The sequence below is a fragment of the Salvelinus fontinalis genome, unplaced genomic scaffold (genome assembly GCF_029448725.1).
Source record: "Salvelinus fontinalis isolate EN_2023a unplaced genomic scaffold, ASM2944872v1 scaffold_0090, whole genome shotgun sequence".
Taxonomy (NCBI): domain Eukaryota; kingdom Metazoa; phylum Chordata; class Actinopteri; order Salmoniformes; family Salmonidae; genus Salvelinus; species Salvelinus fontinalis.
The window spans coordinates 221,322-235,140 of NW_026600299.1; the positions used below are offsets into that span (position 1 = coordinate 221,322).

A 13,819-nucleotide genomic window follows, 5' to 3' on the forward strand; every position below is an offset into this window, starting at 1 on the left:
ACACCGATCAACACTGTCTGCTCTACACTGATCAACACTGTCTGCTCTACACTGATCAACACTGTCTGCTCTACACTGATCAACACTGTCTGCTCTATACTGATCAACACTGTCTGCTCTACACTGATCAACACTGTCTGCTCTACACTGATCAACACTGTCTGCTCTACACTGATCAACACTGTCTGCTCTATACTGATCAACACTGTCTGCTCTGCACTGATCAACACTGTCTGCTCTACACTGATCAACACTGTCTGCTCTACACTGATCAACACTGTCTGCTCTACACTGATCAACACTGTCTGCTCTACACTGATCAACACTGTCTGCTCTACACTGATCAACACTGTATGCTCTACACTGATCAACACTGTCTGCTCTATACTGATCAACACTGTCTGCTCTACACTGATCAACACTGTCTGCTCTACACTGATCAACACTGTCTGCTCTACACTGATCAACACTGTCTGCTCTACACTGATCTACACTGTCTGCTCTATACTGATCAACACTGTCTGCTCTGCACTGATCAACACTGTCTGCTCTACACTGATCAACACTGTCTGCTCTACACTGATCAACACTGTCTGCTCTACACTGATCAACACTGTCTGCTCTACACTGATCAACACTGTCTGCTCTACACCGATCAACACTGTCAGCTCTACACCGATCAACACTGTCTGCTCTACACTGATCAACACTGTCTGCTCTACACTGATCAACACTGTCTGCTCTACACTGATCTACACGGTCTGCTCTACACTGATCAACACTGTCTGCTCTACACTGATCAACACTGTCTGCTCTATACTGATCAACACTGTCTGCTCTACACTGATCAACACTGGCTGCTCTACACTGATCAACACTGTCTGCTCTACACTGATCAACACTGTCTGCTCTACACTGATCAACACTGTCTGCTCTACACTGATCAACACTGTCTGCTCTACACTGATCAACACTGTCTGCTCTACACTGATCAACACTGTCTGCTCTACACTGATCAACACTGTCTGCTCTACACTGATCAACACTGTCTGCTCTACACTGATCAACACTGTCTGCTCTACACTGATCAACACTGTCTGCTCTACACTGATCAACACTGTCTGCTCTACACTGATCAACACTGTCTGCTCTACACTGATCAACACTGTCTGCTCTACACTGATCAACACTGTCTGCTCTACACTGATCAACACTGTCTGCTCTACACTGATCAACACTGTCTGCTCTGCACTGATCAACACTGTCTGCTCTACACTGATCAACACTGTCTGATCTACACTGATCAACACTGTCTGCTCTACACTGATCAACACTGTCTGCTCTACACTGATCAACACTGTCTGCTCTACACTCCTCTTCTTTTCATAGCTCTTCTTTCTACATGGATTTCACGTTGGAAAAGCTACACTTTGTTTAAATTGTCTTTCCTTCTTTCTTCCATGTTTTTCTCCCTCTCTCTCACCCCCTCCCTCCTCCCGTCATTCCTTCTCAGGGACCTGAGTGAGAATGCTATCCAAGCCATTCCCAGGAGAGCTTTCAGAGGGGCCACGGACATCAGGAACCTGTGAGTGACACAGACACACACTCTCTCTCTCTCTCACACACACACACACACTCTCTCTCTCTCTCTCTCACACACACACGTACACACACTAATGGAAGCCATTATATGTGTTTTGTGTCTACAGTCAACTGGATAAGAACCACATCACGTGCATCGAAGAGGGGGCCTTCCGCGCTCTGAGAACCCTGGAGGTTCTGTAAGTGTTATAGAGACTGTGTCTGTGTGCAGCTTTCTTCTCCTAAGGAATGTCAACTAATATTCTCCCTCTCCCTCTCCCTCTCCCTGTCTCTGTCTCTGTCTCTGTCTCTGTCTCTGTCTCTGTCTCTGTCTCTGTCTCTCTGCAGCACATTGAACAACAACAACATAAGCAGCATCCCAGTCTCCAGCTTCAACCACATGCCCAAACTACGCACCTTGTGAGTCCCTCTCCGTTTAACTACACTACCCACAATCCAACACTACTCAGTAGGACTGCCAGGGAAGTCATGACACATAGGTGCCGATTCAATATGTATTACGATTCTCTCCCTTCTAGAGGGAATTTATTGCGATTCTCACGATTCTGCAATTTGATTGTGATTTGATGTTCAAACCCAGATAACATGCACTGCCAGGGAACTCATGACACTTAGGTGGCCGACATATCAAATTGCGTGGGGAATATGTTGTTTGGGGAATGTTGTCCCACTGGGAAGATGTCAGAGAGACATCAGAATAGAATGTTGATGTCTGACCGACGCATCAACGATATAGAACTGTAGAATGTAGAACTGTAGAATGTAGAGTTTAGGCACTCTAAATACATCTGTAAGACGTCTTGGCAATGAGCAAACGCTGTATACACGGCATCTTCCCAATGTACCCTGTATACATCGAGCTCACGTTGGGCAGACGGGTGTGTGCTTTCTGGGAACATGTCGCTCACTATGCGTCTGCTGCAGAGAGACGAGAGAGCAGGAGAACATGTGCTTTCCAGTAGTTTTGGCGCAGCTACAGCCGACTAGCACTAATTAACATTACCTGGTTTTTACAAATCGATACTTGGAGTCAAAGTATATATACTGTATATATTGTCAAGAATAATATTGTGATATGCAACTATGGTTTTTCCCAACACTACTACTCAGTGACACAGTTATTGTATAAACAGATCAGGATGAAGATACCCCTACAGGTGCAGATCTAGGATCAGGTCCCCGTTGTCCATGTGATCTAATTCATTATGATCTTAAAGGGAAAACTAATTGTAGACCGGTACTCTTACTCTGAGATGCTATAAGAATTCAGACTTTGGTCACCCTTTCCGAATCGTATCCATTAGGGTGAAAACACAAAACTGACCTAAGATCAGTGTGGAAGAAGGGCAACTCTATCCTACTCTGAGTCTGACAGGCCACACATAGCCAACCCTACCAGCTCTCAGTGTTTAAGTTTAAGTTTCGGCATTAACTCTGAATATTTAAGATAAGGGTTATGTTCAGGTATTAACTGTGAATATTTAATGTTAGGGTTATGTTCAGGTATTAATTCCAAATTCTTAAAGATGTACTGTGCAGAAATCGCTCCGCCATTTCCTGGCTGCTAAAATTCTAAAAGTTTGCCTAATTTAATTTTGGGATTTAAATAAGCAAGTATATTGTATTTTCAGCTGTGAAGCAAAACCGTAACATGTAATTTAAGCACGGGAAGCATAGAAGTAGTGCACATAGAGCATATCTACTGCTTCTTGGACTTGTTTCAATAACAATGTCTATGTGAATTTGGTCGGGTCACCCAAGAAGTGACATATTGCAGCTTTAAGGGCATTAACTCTGAATGTTTAAGGTTTGAGATGGGCTTAAAACTAAAATATCAAGAACAACTTTCTATGGCTGGATTCGAACATGCAACCTTTGGAATCAGAGTCAGATGCCTCACCGAAAATGTGTCTGAGCCATCCACTAGTGAGAAACACACTTCAAATACACACATCTTGTATGAATGCCTCTGTACCCATAAACCAGTCAATCAGAGATGTAGCGCTGCCTCAGAAAGAGGCCCAGCCTCTTGGGGGGGGACCCAAACCCCAAGTCCCATTCGAAGGAGACGTGGTCCCCTTCCACCCACCACAGAAGGGTTGTGGGTGATTTGCTGGGACTTCAAGGCACCAAGCTCCTGTCAACAAACTGTCCAACCAAAGACAGACGCCCCTGGAAATCAAACTGTTAAGCCCCTGAAAATCACACCCACACACCCACACACACACATACACACACACCCCCACACACACACACACACACATAGAAACCCCTCCATTGTTAAAGCTGAGAGTTAGGGTTAGAGTATAGGGTTACAACAGTATGGAGGAAACTGGTTCAGACAGTGTGTGTGTGTGTGTGTGTGCAGATGATGGTTTGAAGTGAGACTCTCAGTGAGAGATGGGTAAGTGATCCCCCTCCTCTCTCTCTCCTAGTGGTTAGCCTCTACTCCAACCTCTGTGTGTTTTTCAGAGGGTTGAGAAAGCACAATACACATTTCCTTTGACATCCTGGTACATTGGACAATAAACCTCCTCCTTCCTTGTCCTCTCCCTCCAGTCGTCTCCACTCTAACAGTCTGCGGTGTGACTGTCACCTGTCCTGGTTGTCTCCCTGGCTGAGACAGAGGCCCACCCTGGGTCTGTACACACAGTGCAGCTCCCCTCCAACCCTCAGGGGACTCAACCTGGCTGAACTGCAGAAGAACGAGTTCACCTGCTCAGGTAAGGCAGGGGTCAGAGGATAGAGTTTACCTGTAGAGGTCACCTGCTCAGGTAAGGCAGGGGTCAGAGGATAGAGTTTACCTGTAGAGGTCACCTGCTCAGGTAAGACAGGGGTCAGAGGGTAGAGTTTACCTGTAGAGGTCACCTGCTCAGGTAAGACAGAGGTTAGAGTTCACCAGCTGAGATACAGCACTATAATTTGTGTGGAGTGTTTCTATGCCATGTCTTTCCCTTGGTATGACTTATTTACTGTCCAGAAATCACCTGCTATTTACATAGCAACTAATAATCACACAATAATCACTCTCTCTCATTCTAAACTCTCTCTTTTTCTCTCACTCTCTCCCTTTGTCTTTCTCACTCTCTCTCTCTCTCTCTCTCCAGGTCAGAGTGACAGTGCGTTTGTTCAGCCGTGTAGTCTGGCGTCTGGCTCCTGTCCTCCCATGTGTTCCTGTAGTAACAACATCGTAGATTGTAGAGGCAAGGGCCTCACTGCCATACCTGCTCACCTGCCTGAAGCCATGACCGAGATGTGAGTACTGCACGAGGTCAGCATGACCACACACGGTCAACAAGTCCACAAAGCCATAACAATGGTTTATAAGATACAAGGGCCTCACTGTCGTACCTGCTCACCCCCTTGAAGCCATGACCGAGATCTGAGACAGTCGACATGGTCAGTTCATGCTCATCACCACACCTGGTCAATGTACTTACAGGTGTTAGTATTGATTTATTTGATTTATTAATTTAACCTTTATTTAAGCAGGAAATCCCATTGAGACCAATGTCTATTCTGCATCACAAAAACAGCTAAACAGTAGGGTCATTGAGACATCACACACCATACAGATAAACCACACCATACAGATAAAACACACCATACAGATAAACCACACCATACAGATAAACCACACCATACAGAATAACCACACCACAAATAGAAACCACACATATAGAATAACCACACCATACAGAATAACAGCACCATGTAGAATAACTGCACCATATAGAATAACTGCACCATATATAATAACTACACCATATGGAATAACCATACCATGTAGAATAACCACACCACGTAGAATAACCACACCACGTAGAATAACCACACCACTTAGAATAACCAGACCACGTAGAATAACCACACCACTTAGAATAACCACACCATGTGGACAACCACACAACGTAGAATAACCACACCACGTAGAATAACCGCACCACGTAGAATAACCAGACCACGTAGAATAACCACACCACGTAGAATAACCACACCACGTAGAATAACCACACCACGTAGAATAACCACACCACGTAGAATAACCACACCACGTAGAATAACCACACCATGTAGAATAACCACACCATGTAGAATAACCACACCATGTAGAATAACCACACCACGTAGAATAACCACACCATGTAGAATAACCACACCATGTAGAATAACCATACCATGTAGAATAACCACACCATGTAGAATAACCACACCATGTAGAATAACCACACCACGTAGAATAACCATACCATGTAGAATAACCGCACCACGTAGAATAACCACACCACGTAGAATAACCACACCATGTAGAATAACCACACCATGTAGAATAACCACACCATGTAGAATAACCACACCACGTAGAATAACCACACCATGTAGAATAACCACACCATGTAGAATAACCACACCATGTAGAATAACCACACCATGTAGAATAACCACACCACGTAGAATAACCATACCATGTAGAATAACCGCACCACGTAGAATAACCACACCACGTAGAATAACCACACCATGTAGAATAACCGCACCACGTGGACAACCACACCACGTAGAATAACCACACCACTTAGAATAACCACACCACGTAGAATAACCACACCACATAGAATAACCGCACCACGTAGAATAACCACACCACGTAGAATAACCACACCATGTAGAATAACCACACCATGTAGAATAACCATACCATGTAGAATAACCACACCATGTAGAATAACCACACCATGTAGAATAACCACACCACGTAGAATAACCATACCATGTAGAATAACCGCACCACGTAGAATAACCACACCACGTAGAATAACCACACCATGTAGAATAACCACACCATGTAGAATAACCACACCATGTAGAATAACCACACCACGTAGAATAACCACACCATGTAGAATAACCACACCATGTAGAATAACCATACCATGTAGAATAACCACACCATGTAGAATAACCACACCATGTAGAATAACCACACCATGTAGAATAACCATACCATGTAGAATAACCGCACCACGTAGAATAACCACACCACGTAGAATAACCACACCACATAGAATAACCACACCACGTAGAATAACCGCACCACGTAGAATAACCACACCACGTAGAATAACCACACCACGTAGAATAACCACACCACGTAGAATAACCACACCACATATGACCATTCATACTGTTAATGGGCCATATAAATACAATATAATCATCATGATTGTCATTGCATATTGATACGGTGGCCCGCTGGCCAATAAGAGTGGACCAGGAATATGTCTGTGTGTCATTGGATATCCTGTATTTATATATGTATATGCTACAGTTTATCCAATCAGATGAATATGTGGCAACCTGACCAATAAGAGTGGATGTGTGTGAGACCTTAATGCATCAGAGCTGCTCTAGAAAGGATATTTCTACTCCCTGACAGCAGCTTACCACCCCCCCCCACACAGACCATGTCCATATATGGACACTTAACCCTTGACTTTTACACAGGCTCATCTCTCAACTTAACATCTCCCTGGGTTTAACCTCTTAGACCTGAAGGACACATGCACACACACAGGATCATGCGCACACACACACACACAGGATCATGCGCACACACACACACACAGGATCATGCGCACACACACACACACACACACACACACACACACACACACACACACACACACACACACACACACACACACACACACACACACACACACACACACACACACACACACACACACACACTCTTACTCAGTCGGAGAGGGAGAGAAAGAGAGAGAGATGGTGAGGGGAGGATGAGGAAATAGTAGGATGTGTTTGAGGTTAGGGAGAGAAAGAGGGACTTTCTAAGACTTTCTCAGAAGAATAACAGACAGAAGGAGAGAGAGACAGACAGAAGGAGAGAGAGACAGACAGAAGAGGAGAGAGACAGACAGAAGAGGAGAGAGACAGACAGAAGAGGAGAGAGACAGACAGAAGAGGAGAGAGACAGACAGAAGAGGAGAGAGACAGACAGAAGAGGAAAGAGACAGACAGAAGAGGAGAGAGACAGACAGAAGAGGAGAGAGACAGACAGAAGAGGAGAGAGACAGACAGAAGAGGAGAGAGACAGACAGAAGAGGAGAGAGACAGACAGAAGAGGAGAGAGACAGACAGAAGAGGAGAGAGACAGACAGAAGAGGAGAGAGACAGACAGAAGAGGAGAGAGACAGACAGAAGAGGAGAGAGACAGACAGAAGAGGAGAGAGACAGACAGAAGAGGAGAGAGACAGACAGAAGAGGAGAGAGACAGACAGACAGGAGAGAGAGAGACAGACAGACAGACAGGAGAGAGAGAGACAGACAGAAGGAGAGAGAGAGACAGACAGAAGGAGAGAGAGAGACAGACAGAAGGAGAGAGAGAGACAGACAGAAGGAGAGAGAGAGACAGACAGAAGGAGAGAGAGACAGACAGAAGGAGAGAGAGAGACAGACAGAAGGAGAGAGACAGACAGAAGGAGAGAGAGAGACAGACAGAAGGAGAGAGAGAGACAGACAGAAGGAGAGAGAGAGACAGACAGAAGGAGAGAGAGAGACAGACAGAAGGAGAGAGAGAGACAGACAGAAGGAGAGAGAGAGACAGACAGAAGGAGAGAGAGAGACAGACAGAAGGAGAGAAAGAGACAGACAGAAGGAGAGAGAGAGACAGACAGAAGGAGAGAGAGAGACAGACAGAAGGAGAGAGAGAGACAGACAGAAGGAGAGAGAGAGACAGACAGAAGGAGAGAGAGAGACAGGCAGAAGGAGAGAGAGAGACAGGCAGAAGGAGAGAGAGACAGGCAGAAGGAGAGAGAGAGACAGGCAGAAGGAGAGAGAGAGACAGGCAGAAGGAGAGAGAGAGACAGACAGAAGGAGAGAGAGAGACAGACAGAAGGAGAGAGAGAGACAGGCAGAAGGAGAGAGAGAGACAGGCAGAAGGAGAGAGAGAGACAGACAGAAGGAGAGAGAGAGAGAGAGACAGGCAGAAGGAGAGAGAGAGAGACAGGCAGAAGGAGAGAGAGAGACAGACAGAAGGAGAGAGAGAGACAGACAGAAGGAGAGAGAGAGAGACAGACAGAAGGAGAGAGAGAGACAGACAGACAAACAGAAGGAGAGAGAGAGACAGACAGACAGACAGACAGAAGGAGAGAGAGAGACAGACAGACAGAAGGAGAGAGAGAGACAGACAGACAGAAGGAGAGAGAGAGACAGACAGACAGAAGGAGAGAGAGAGACAGACAGACAGAAGGAGAGAGAGAGACAGACAGAAGGAGAGAGAGAGACAGACAGAAGGAGAGACAGACAGACAGAAGGAGAGAGAGATAGACAGAAGGAGAGCAAGACAGACAGGATGAGAGAGAGACAGACAGAAGGAGAGAGAGACAGACAGACAGAGGGGGGTTAGTAGTGTCATGCTGTAGTCTCTGAGTGGTTTGGCAGTTTAACAGGTGAGCATTCCCCTGGTCAGCTAACGGCTCCAGTCACACAAATATCTCAAACTGTGTCTGATACCCTCAACATTTCCTGTCTCTCACACACACAGAACAAACACACACGTACTCACACACACATACTCACACACACACAGAACACACACATACTTACACACACAGAACACACACATACTTACACACACAAAACACACACATACTTACACACAGAGAGAGAGAGACTAACCTCCTATGTCTTACATGAGTGTAATTGGAATGAATCTCATTGCCGATGGGTGTCTCTCCCTCCCTTCTCCTCCCCTCTGTCTCCCGCCCTCTCTATTTTTCCCTCCCCTCACTCTCTCCCTTTTCCTTCCATCCTTCTCTCCCTCCTAGTCGTCTGGAGCAGAATGGTATCAAGTCAGTTCCTCCTGGAGCCTTCACCTCCTACAAGAAGCTGCGCAGAATGTAACTAGTCAACCCCCTTTACTTAATATATACCAATCACCTTCCTTATGCCTTGTCTGAAACTCAAGCTGCTGTGTTTGGAGATGATATTACAATTTATACAGCAAGACAATCAGTTCAAAAGGTACAGCAGGCTCTACAAATAGATCTGGGAAATATCAGGGATTGGGTTTGCCAGAACAAACTTGTTTTGCACACCAAGAAACCTACGGTTAAGTTGGTCTGTTCCACCAGGAAAAGGCCAACACAGCATTGGATGCAATTAAGTATGGGGGAGTACAACGTGAGGAAGAATAGAGTATGGGGGAGTACAACGTGAGGAAGAATAGAGTATGGGGGAGTACAACGTGAGGAAGAATAGAGTATGGGGGAGTACAACGTGAGGAAGCGGTAGAAACCAATTGAGGGGTGCAGCTAGACAACTGCTTATCATGGTAATCTCAAATAACTCATCTATGTAAAAATGTCAAATAAAAGTGCATGCATGATCGGAAGGATAGCTAGATGTTTACCAGGAAAGATTCTTAAGAAAACAGCCCAAGCATTAATTGGGAGTCAGGTGAACTACTGTTCTGTGGTCTGGGGAAATGCATCAGCAAGTTAAATTAGGAGGCTGCAGATTGCAAACCAGAAACCTTTTGATATATAAAATCAAATAATACTTTAGAACCATTTAAATATAATACATTGGAAGGTTGTGCAGGACTTTGGTAGATGAAGGAACCAGTCTGTCTTTTCAGACTGTTAGTGTATTAATCTGGTCAACATGGCAGTGTATTATGTCTGTTTGTAACAGTGTGTTATATGTGAAAATGTGATCATATTATATACATTGTTTTATGTTTAAGGACTCTTAGATTAGTCCAAATGAGCACTAAAAGATATCCTAATAAAATAAAATAAAACTCCTGCCCTTCCACCTTTGACCTCTACAGTTCACACACACCCCCCTAACCCCCTGTCTCCTACCCTACAGAGTGATTATATACAGTAAGAGTATTATCTGTTATCTGCTACTGATTTTTGGAGACCTTTAGTTGAACTCTCAGTGAGCTAAGGCGAGGGGGGGTTAAGGCAGGATGTAAGTGGAGGGTTAGCGTGTGTGTGTGTGTACATGCTTGAATTTCATCATTCTCTTCAAGTATCGTTTCGTTGGGGATGTTTAAACACTTGATCGATGTATATATCATAGAAGAGTGTAATTGTCTTTAGGACAGCTGTTTTTAGTCAATACTTTTTAAGTAAAATGTTTATATTGTACTGTATGTGTGTTTATAGTTTAGTTAAAACTTCTTATGGATCAAATCCCGTTAACGGGATCGATTTGACAACATCCGATGAAAATGCAGAGGGCGAAATTCCCCCCAAAATTATTATAAATATTTAACTTTCATACAATTGCATTACACCAAATTAAAGCTTTACTTCTTGTTAATCCAGCCACCGTGTCAGATTTCAAAAAGGCTTTACGGCGAAAGCAAACCATGCGATTATCTGAGGACAGCGCCCAGCATACCAACACATTAAAATCAGATTTCAACCTGCCAGGCGCCACACAAAACTCAGAAATAACTATTTAATTCATGCCTTACCTTTTGAAGAGCTTCTTCTGTTGGCACTCCAATATGTCCCATAAACATCACAAATGGTCCTTTTGTTCGATTAATTCCGTCGTTATATCTCCAAAATGTCCATTTATTTTGCGCGTTTGATTCAGAAAAACACCGGTTCCAACTCGCCCAGCATGACTACAAAATATCTAGTAGTTAGTTACCTGTAAGTTACCTGTAATCTTTGTCCAAACATTTCAAACAACTTTCCTAATCCAACTTTATGTATTTTAAAACAAAAATAATCGATCAAATTTAAGATGGGATAAACTGCGTTCAATACCGGACGAAAACAAAGTGAAGAACGTTCCAGGTCGCGCGCATTAAAACATTAGAGTGCACTTGGCTGGAATAGTTCTGAATAGCCGTACTTCTTAATTTCTCTAAAGAAAAACATCAATCAATTTCTAAAGACTGTTGACATCTAGTAGAAGCTATGGGAACTGCAAGCATATTTCTATTAAAACAGGTTTACCATAGAAAACCAATGGAAAACAGATTGACCTCAAAAAGAAGTTCCCTGGGTGGTTTCGCCTGCCAAATCAGTTCTGTTGTACTCACATACATTATTCAAACAGTTTTAGAAACGTTAGAGTGTGTTATATCCAAATCTACCAATTATATGCATATCCTAGCTTATGGGCCTGAGTAGCAGGCAGTTTACTTTGGGCACACTTTTCATCCGGACGTGAAAATAGTGCCCCCTAGCCTTAAGAAGTTTGTTTAATGTTGTGTTAGTGTATGTAAGTTGTTTTGTCTGAAACGTTGTTCCCCCTGCTGCTATTGGACCAGGTCTCTCTTGGAAAAGAGATGTTATCTCAATGAGAAAAACCTGTATAAATAAAGGTTAAAAAAAAAGTTACAAAAATGTGCCATCTAATCCAGGAGAGGGTTTGGACCTCTGAGGCCCAACACGGGAGCTCTTCTGTCGGCTAGATTCCAGGAGACCTCCCCTTAGCCTGGTCCTCTTGTGGTTTTTCTATTCTGCATGGTTTATATCATCTCACCAAGGTTGTATGATGCATTTCCATTGCCTGCTGCATCCCAAATGGGAAATGGCATCCTATTCTCTACATAGGGCACTACTTTGACCAGACTCCTATTTGGCCTGGTCAAAAGTAGTGCACTATATACTAAATAGTGGCCTGGTCAAACGTAGTGCACTGTATAGTGAATAGTGGCCTGGTCCAAAGTAGTGCACTATAAAGTGAATAGTGTGCCATTTAGGTAGCAGCCCCCTAAAGAAGATGTCATTAAGTGGTGACGTCAGAGAGAGTGTGAGGTTAAAGGTCATGGTTCTCACTGTAACACTGTTGTTGTTCCGTCTTTCCAGAGATCTGAGTAACAATCAGATATCAGAGATTGCTCCCGATGTTTTCCAAGGCCTGAGAGCCCTCAACTCACTGTGAGTCTGTTTGCATCAGTGTGTATCTGTGTGTCGCCATCAGTGTCTATGTGTCGCCATCGCCATCACCAAACAGTGACACACAACTAGCATCTAGTTATTTTAAACAGCGACACACAACTCTCATCTAGTTATTTTAAACAGCGACACACAACTCTCATCTAGTTATTTTAAACAGCGACACACAACTCTCATCTAGTTATTTTAAACAGCGACACACATCTATCATCTAGTTATTTTTAGTGTCTGCCATCAGCCATCAGTGTCTGTGTGTCGCCATCAGTGTGTGTCTGTGTGTCGCCATTATTGTGTGCGTGTGTCGCCATCAGTGTGTGTGTGTGTGTGTCGCCGTCTGTGTGTGTGTGTGTCGCCATCAGTGTGTGTTTGTCTTTCTCTCTCTATGTCTGTGTGTCTGTCAGTCTTTGTGTCTGTCAAAATGTGTCTTTCCGTCTGTGTGTCTGTCTGTCTGTCAGTCTGTGTGTACTAATGTATGTGTTGACATGTCTCTGTCTGTGTTATACACATCTGTAGCATATACATGATCATGAGGGAGTGTGTGTGTACATATCATTGTGAATAATGTACAGTGTTTATATAGAGTTAAACATACAGTCCTTATGTTATGTGTCCTACTGAATCAGCCTCAATGGGAGGTCTGGGAGACAGTGTGTGTGTGTGTTTGTTTTCTGTGGGGGTCCAGGGGAGGAGGGGGGGTTGGTAGTTGGTAAGTGTCCCCTTAGGGGATAGCCCTGTCTGGGATGAATGGGACTGTGCCGTGCCTTTTAGTGTGGGTGTGTTCCAGTTCCCTCTTATGAGTGATATGAGCCAGATGGGGCCACAGAATCCTGAGCGCCATGTTGTCTAATACTGGCATGGTGTTACTGGTGTAGTACTGAGTCTTATTCTATATGGTCTCTGCAGGGTCCTGTATGGTAATATTGTCATGGTGTTACTGGTGTAGTACTGAGTCTTATTCTATATGGTCTCTACAGGGTCATGTATGGTAATATTGTCATGGTGTTACTGGTATAGTACTGAGTCTTATTCTATATGGTCTCTACAGGGTCCTGTATGGTAATATTGTCATGGTGTTACTGGTATAGTACTGAGTCTTATTCTATATGGTCTCTACAGGGTCATGTATGGTAATATTGTCATGGTGTTACTGGTATAGTACTGAGTCTTATTCTATATGGTCTCTACAGGGTCATGTATGGTAATATTGTCATGGTGTTACTGGTATAGTACTGAGTCTTATTCTATATGGTCTCTGCAGGGTC

The 13,819-nt window shown here is 44.0% G+C and overlaps 1 protein-coding gene across 1 annotated transcript in view; it reads left to right on the plus strand.

Annotated features, from left to right (window-relative positions):
* Positions 1-13,819, plus strand: part of LOC129843035 (slit homolog 1 protein-like) — a 133,360-nt gene that overhangs the window by 84,980 nt on the left and 34,561 nt on the right. Inside the window, exons 5-11 of the mRNA XM_055911763.1 lie at positions 1,514-1,585; positions 1,710-1,781; positions 1,930-2,001; positions 4,162-4,325; positions 4,710-4,857; positions 9,453-9,524; positions 12,468-12,539. Of these exons, the coding sequence (XP_055767738.1) occupies positions 1,514-1,585; positions 1,710-1,781; positions 1,930-2,001; positions 4,162-4,325; positions 4,710-4,857; positions 9,453-9,524; positions 12,468-12,539 (672 nt within the window). The remainder of the gene's footprint in view (positions 1-1,513; positions 1,586-1,709; positions 1,782-1,929; positions 2,002-4,161; positions 4,326-4,709; positions 4,858-9,452; positions 9,525-12,467; positions 12,540-13,819) is intronic.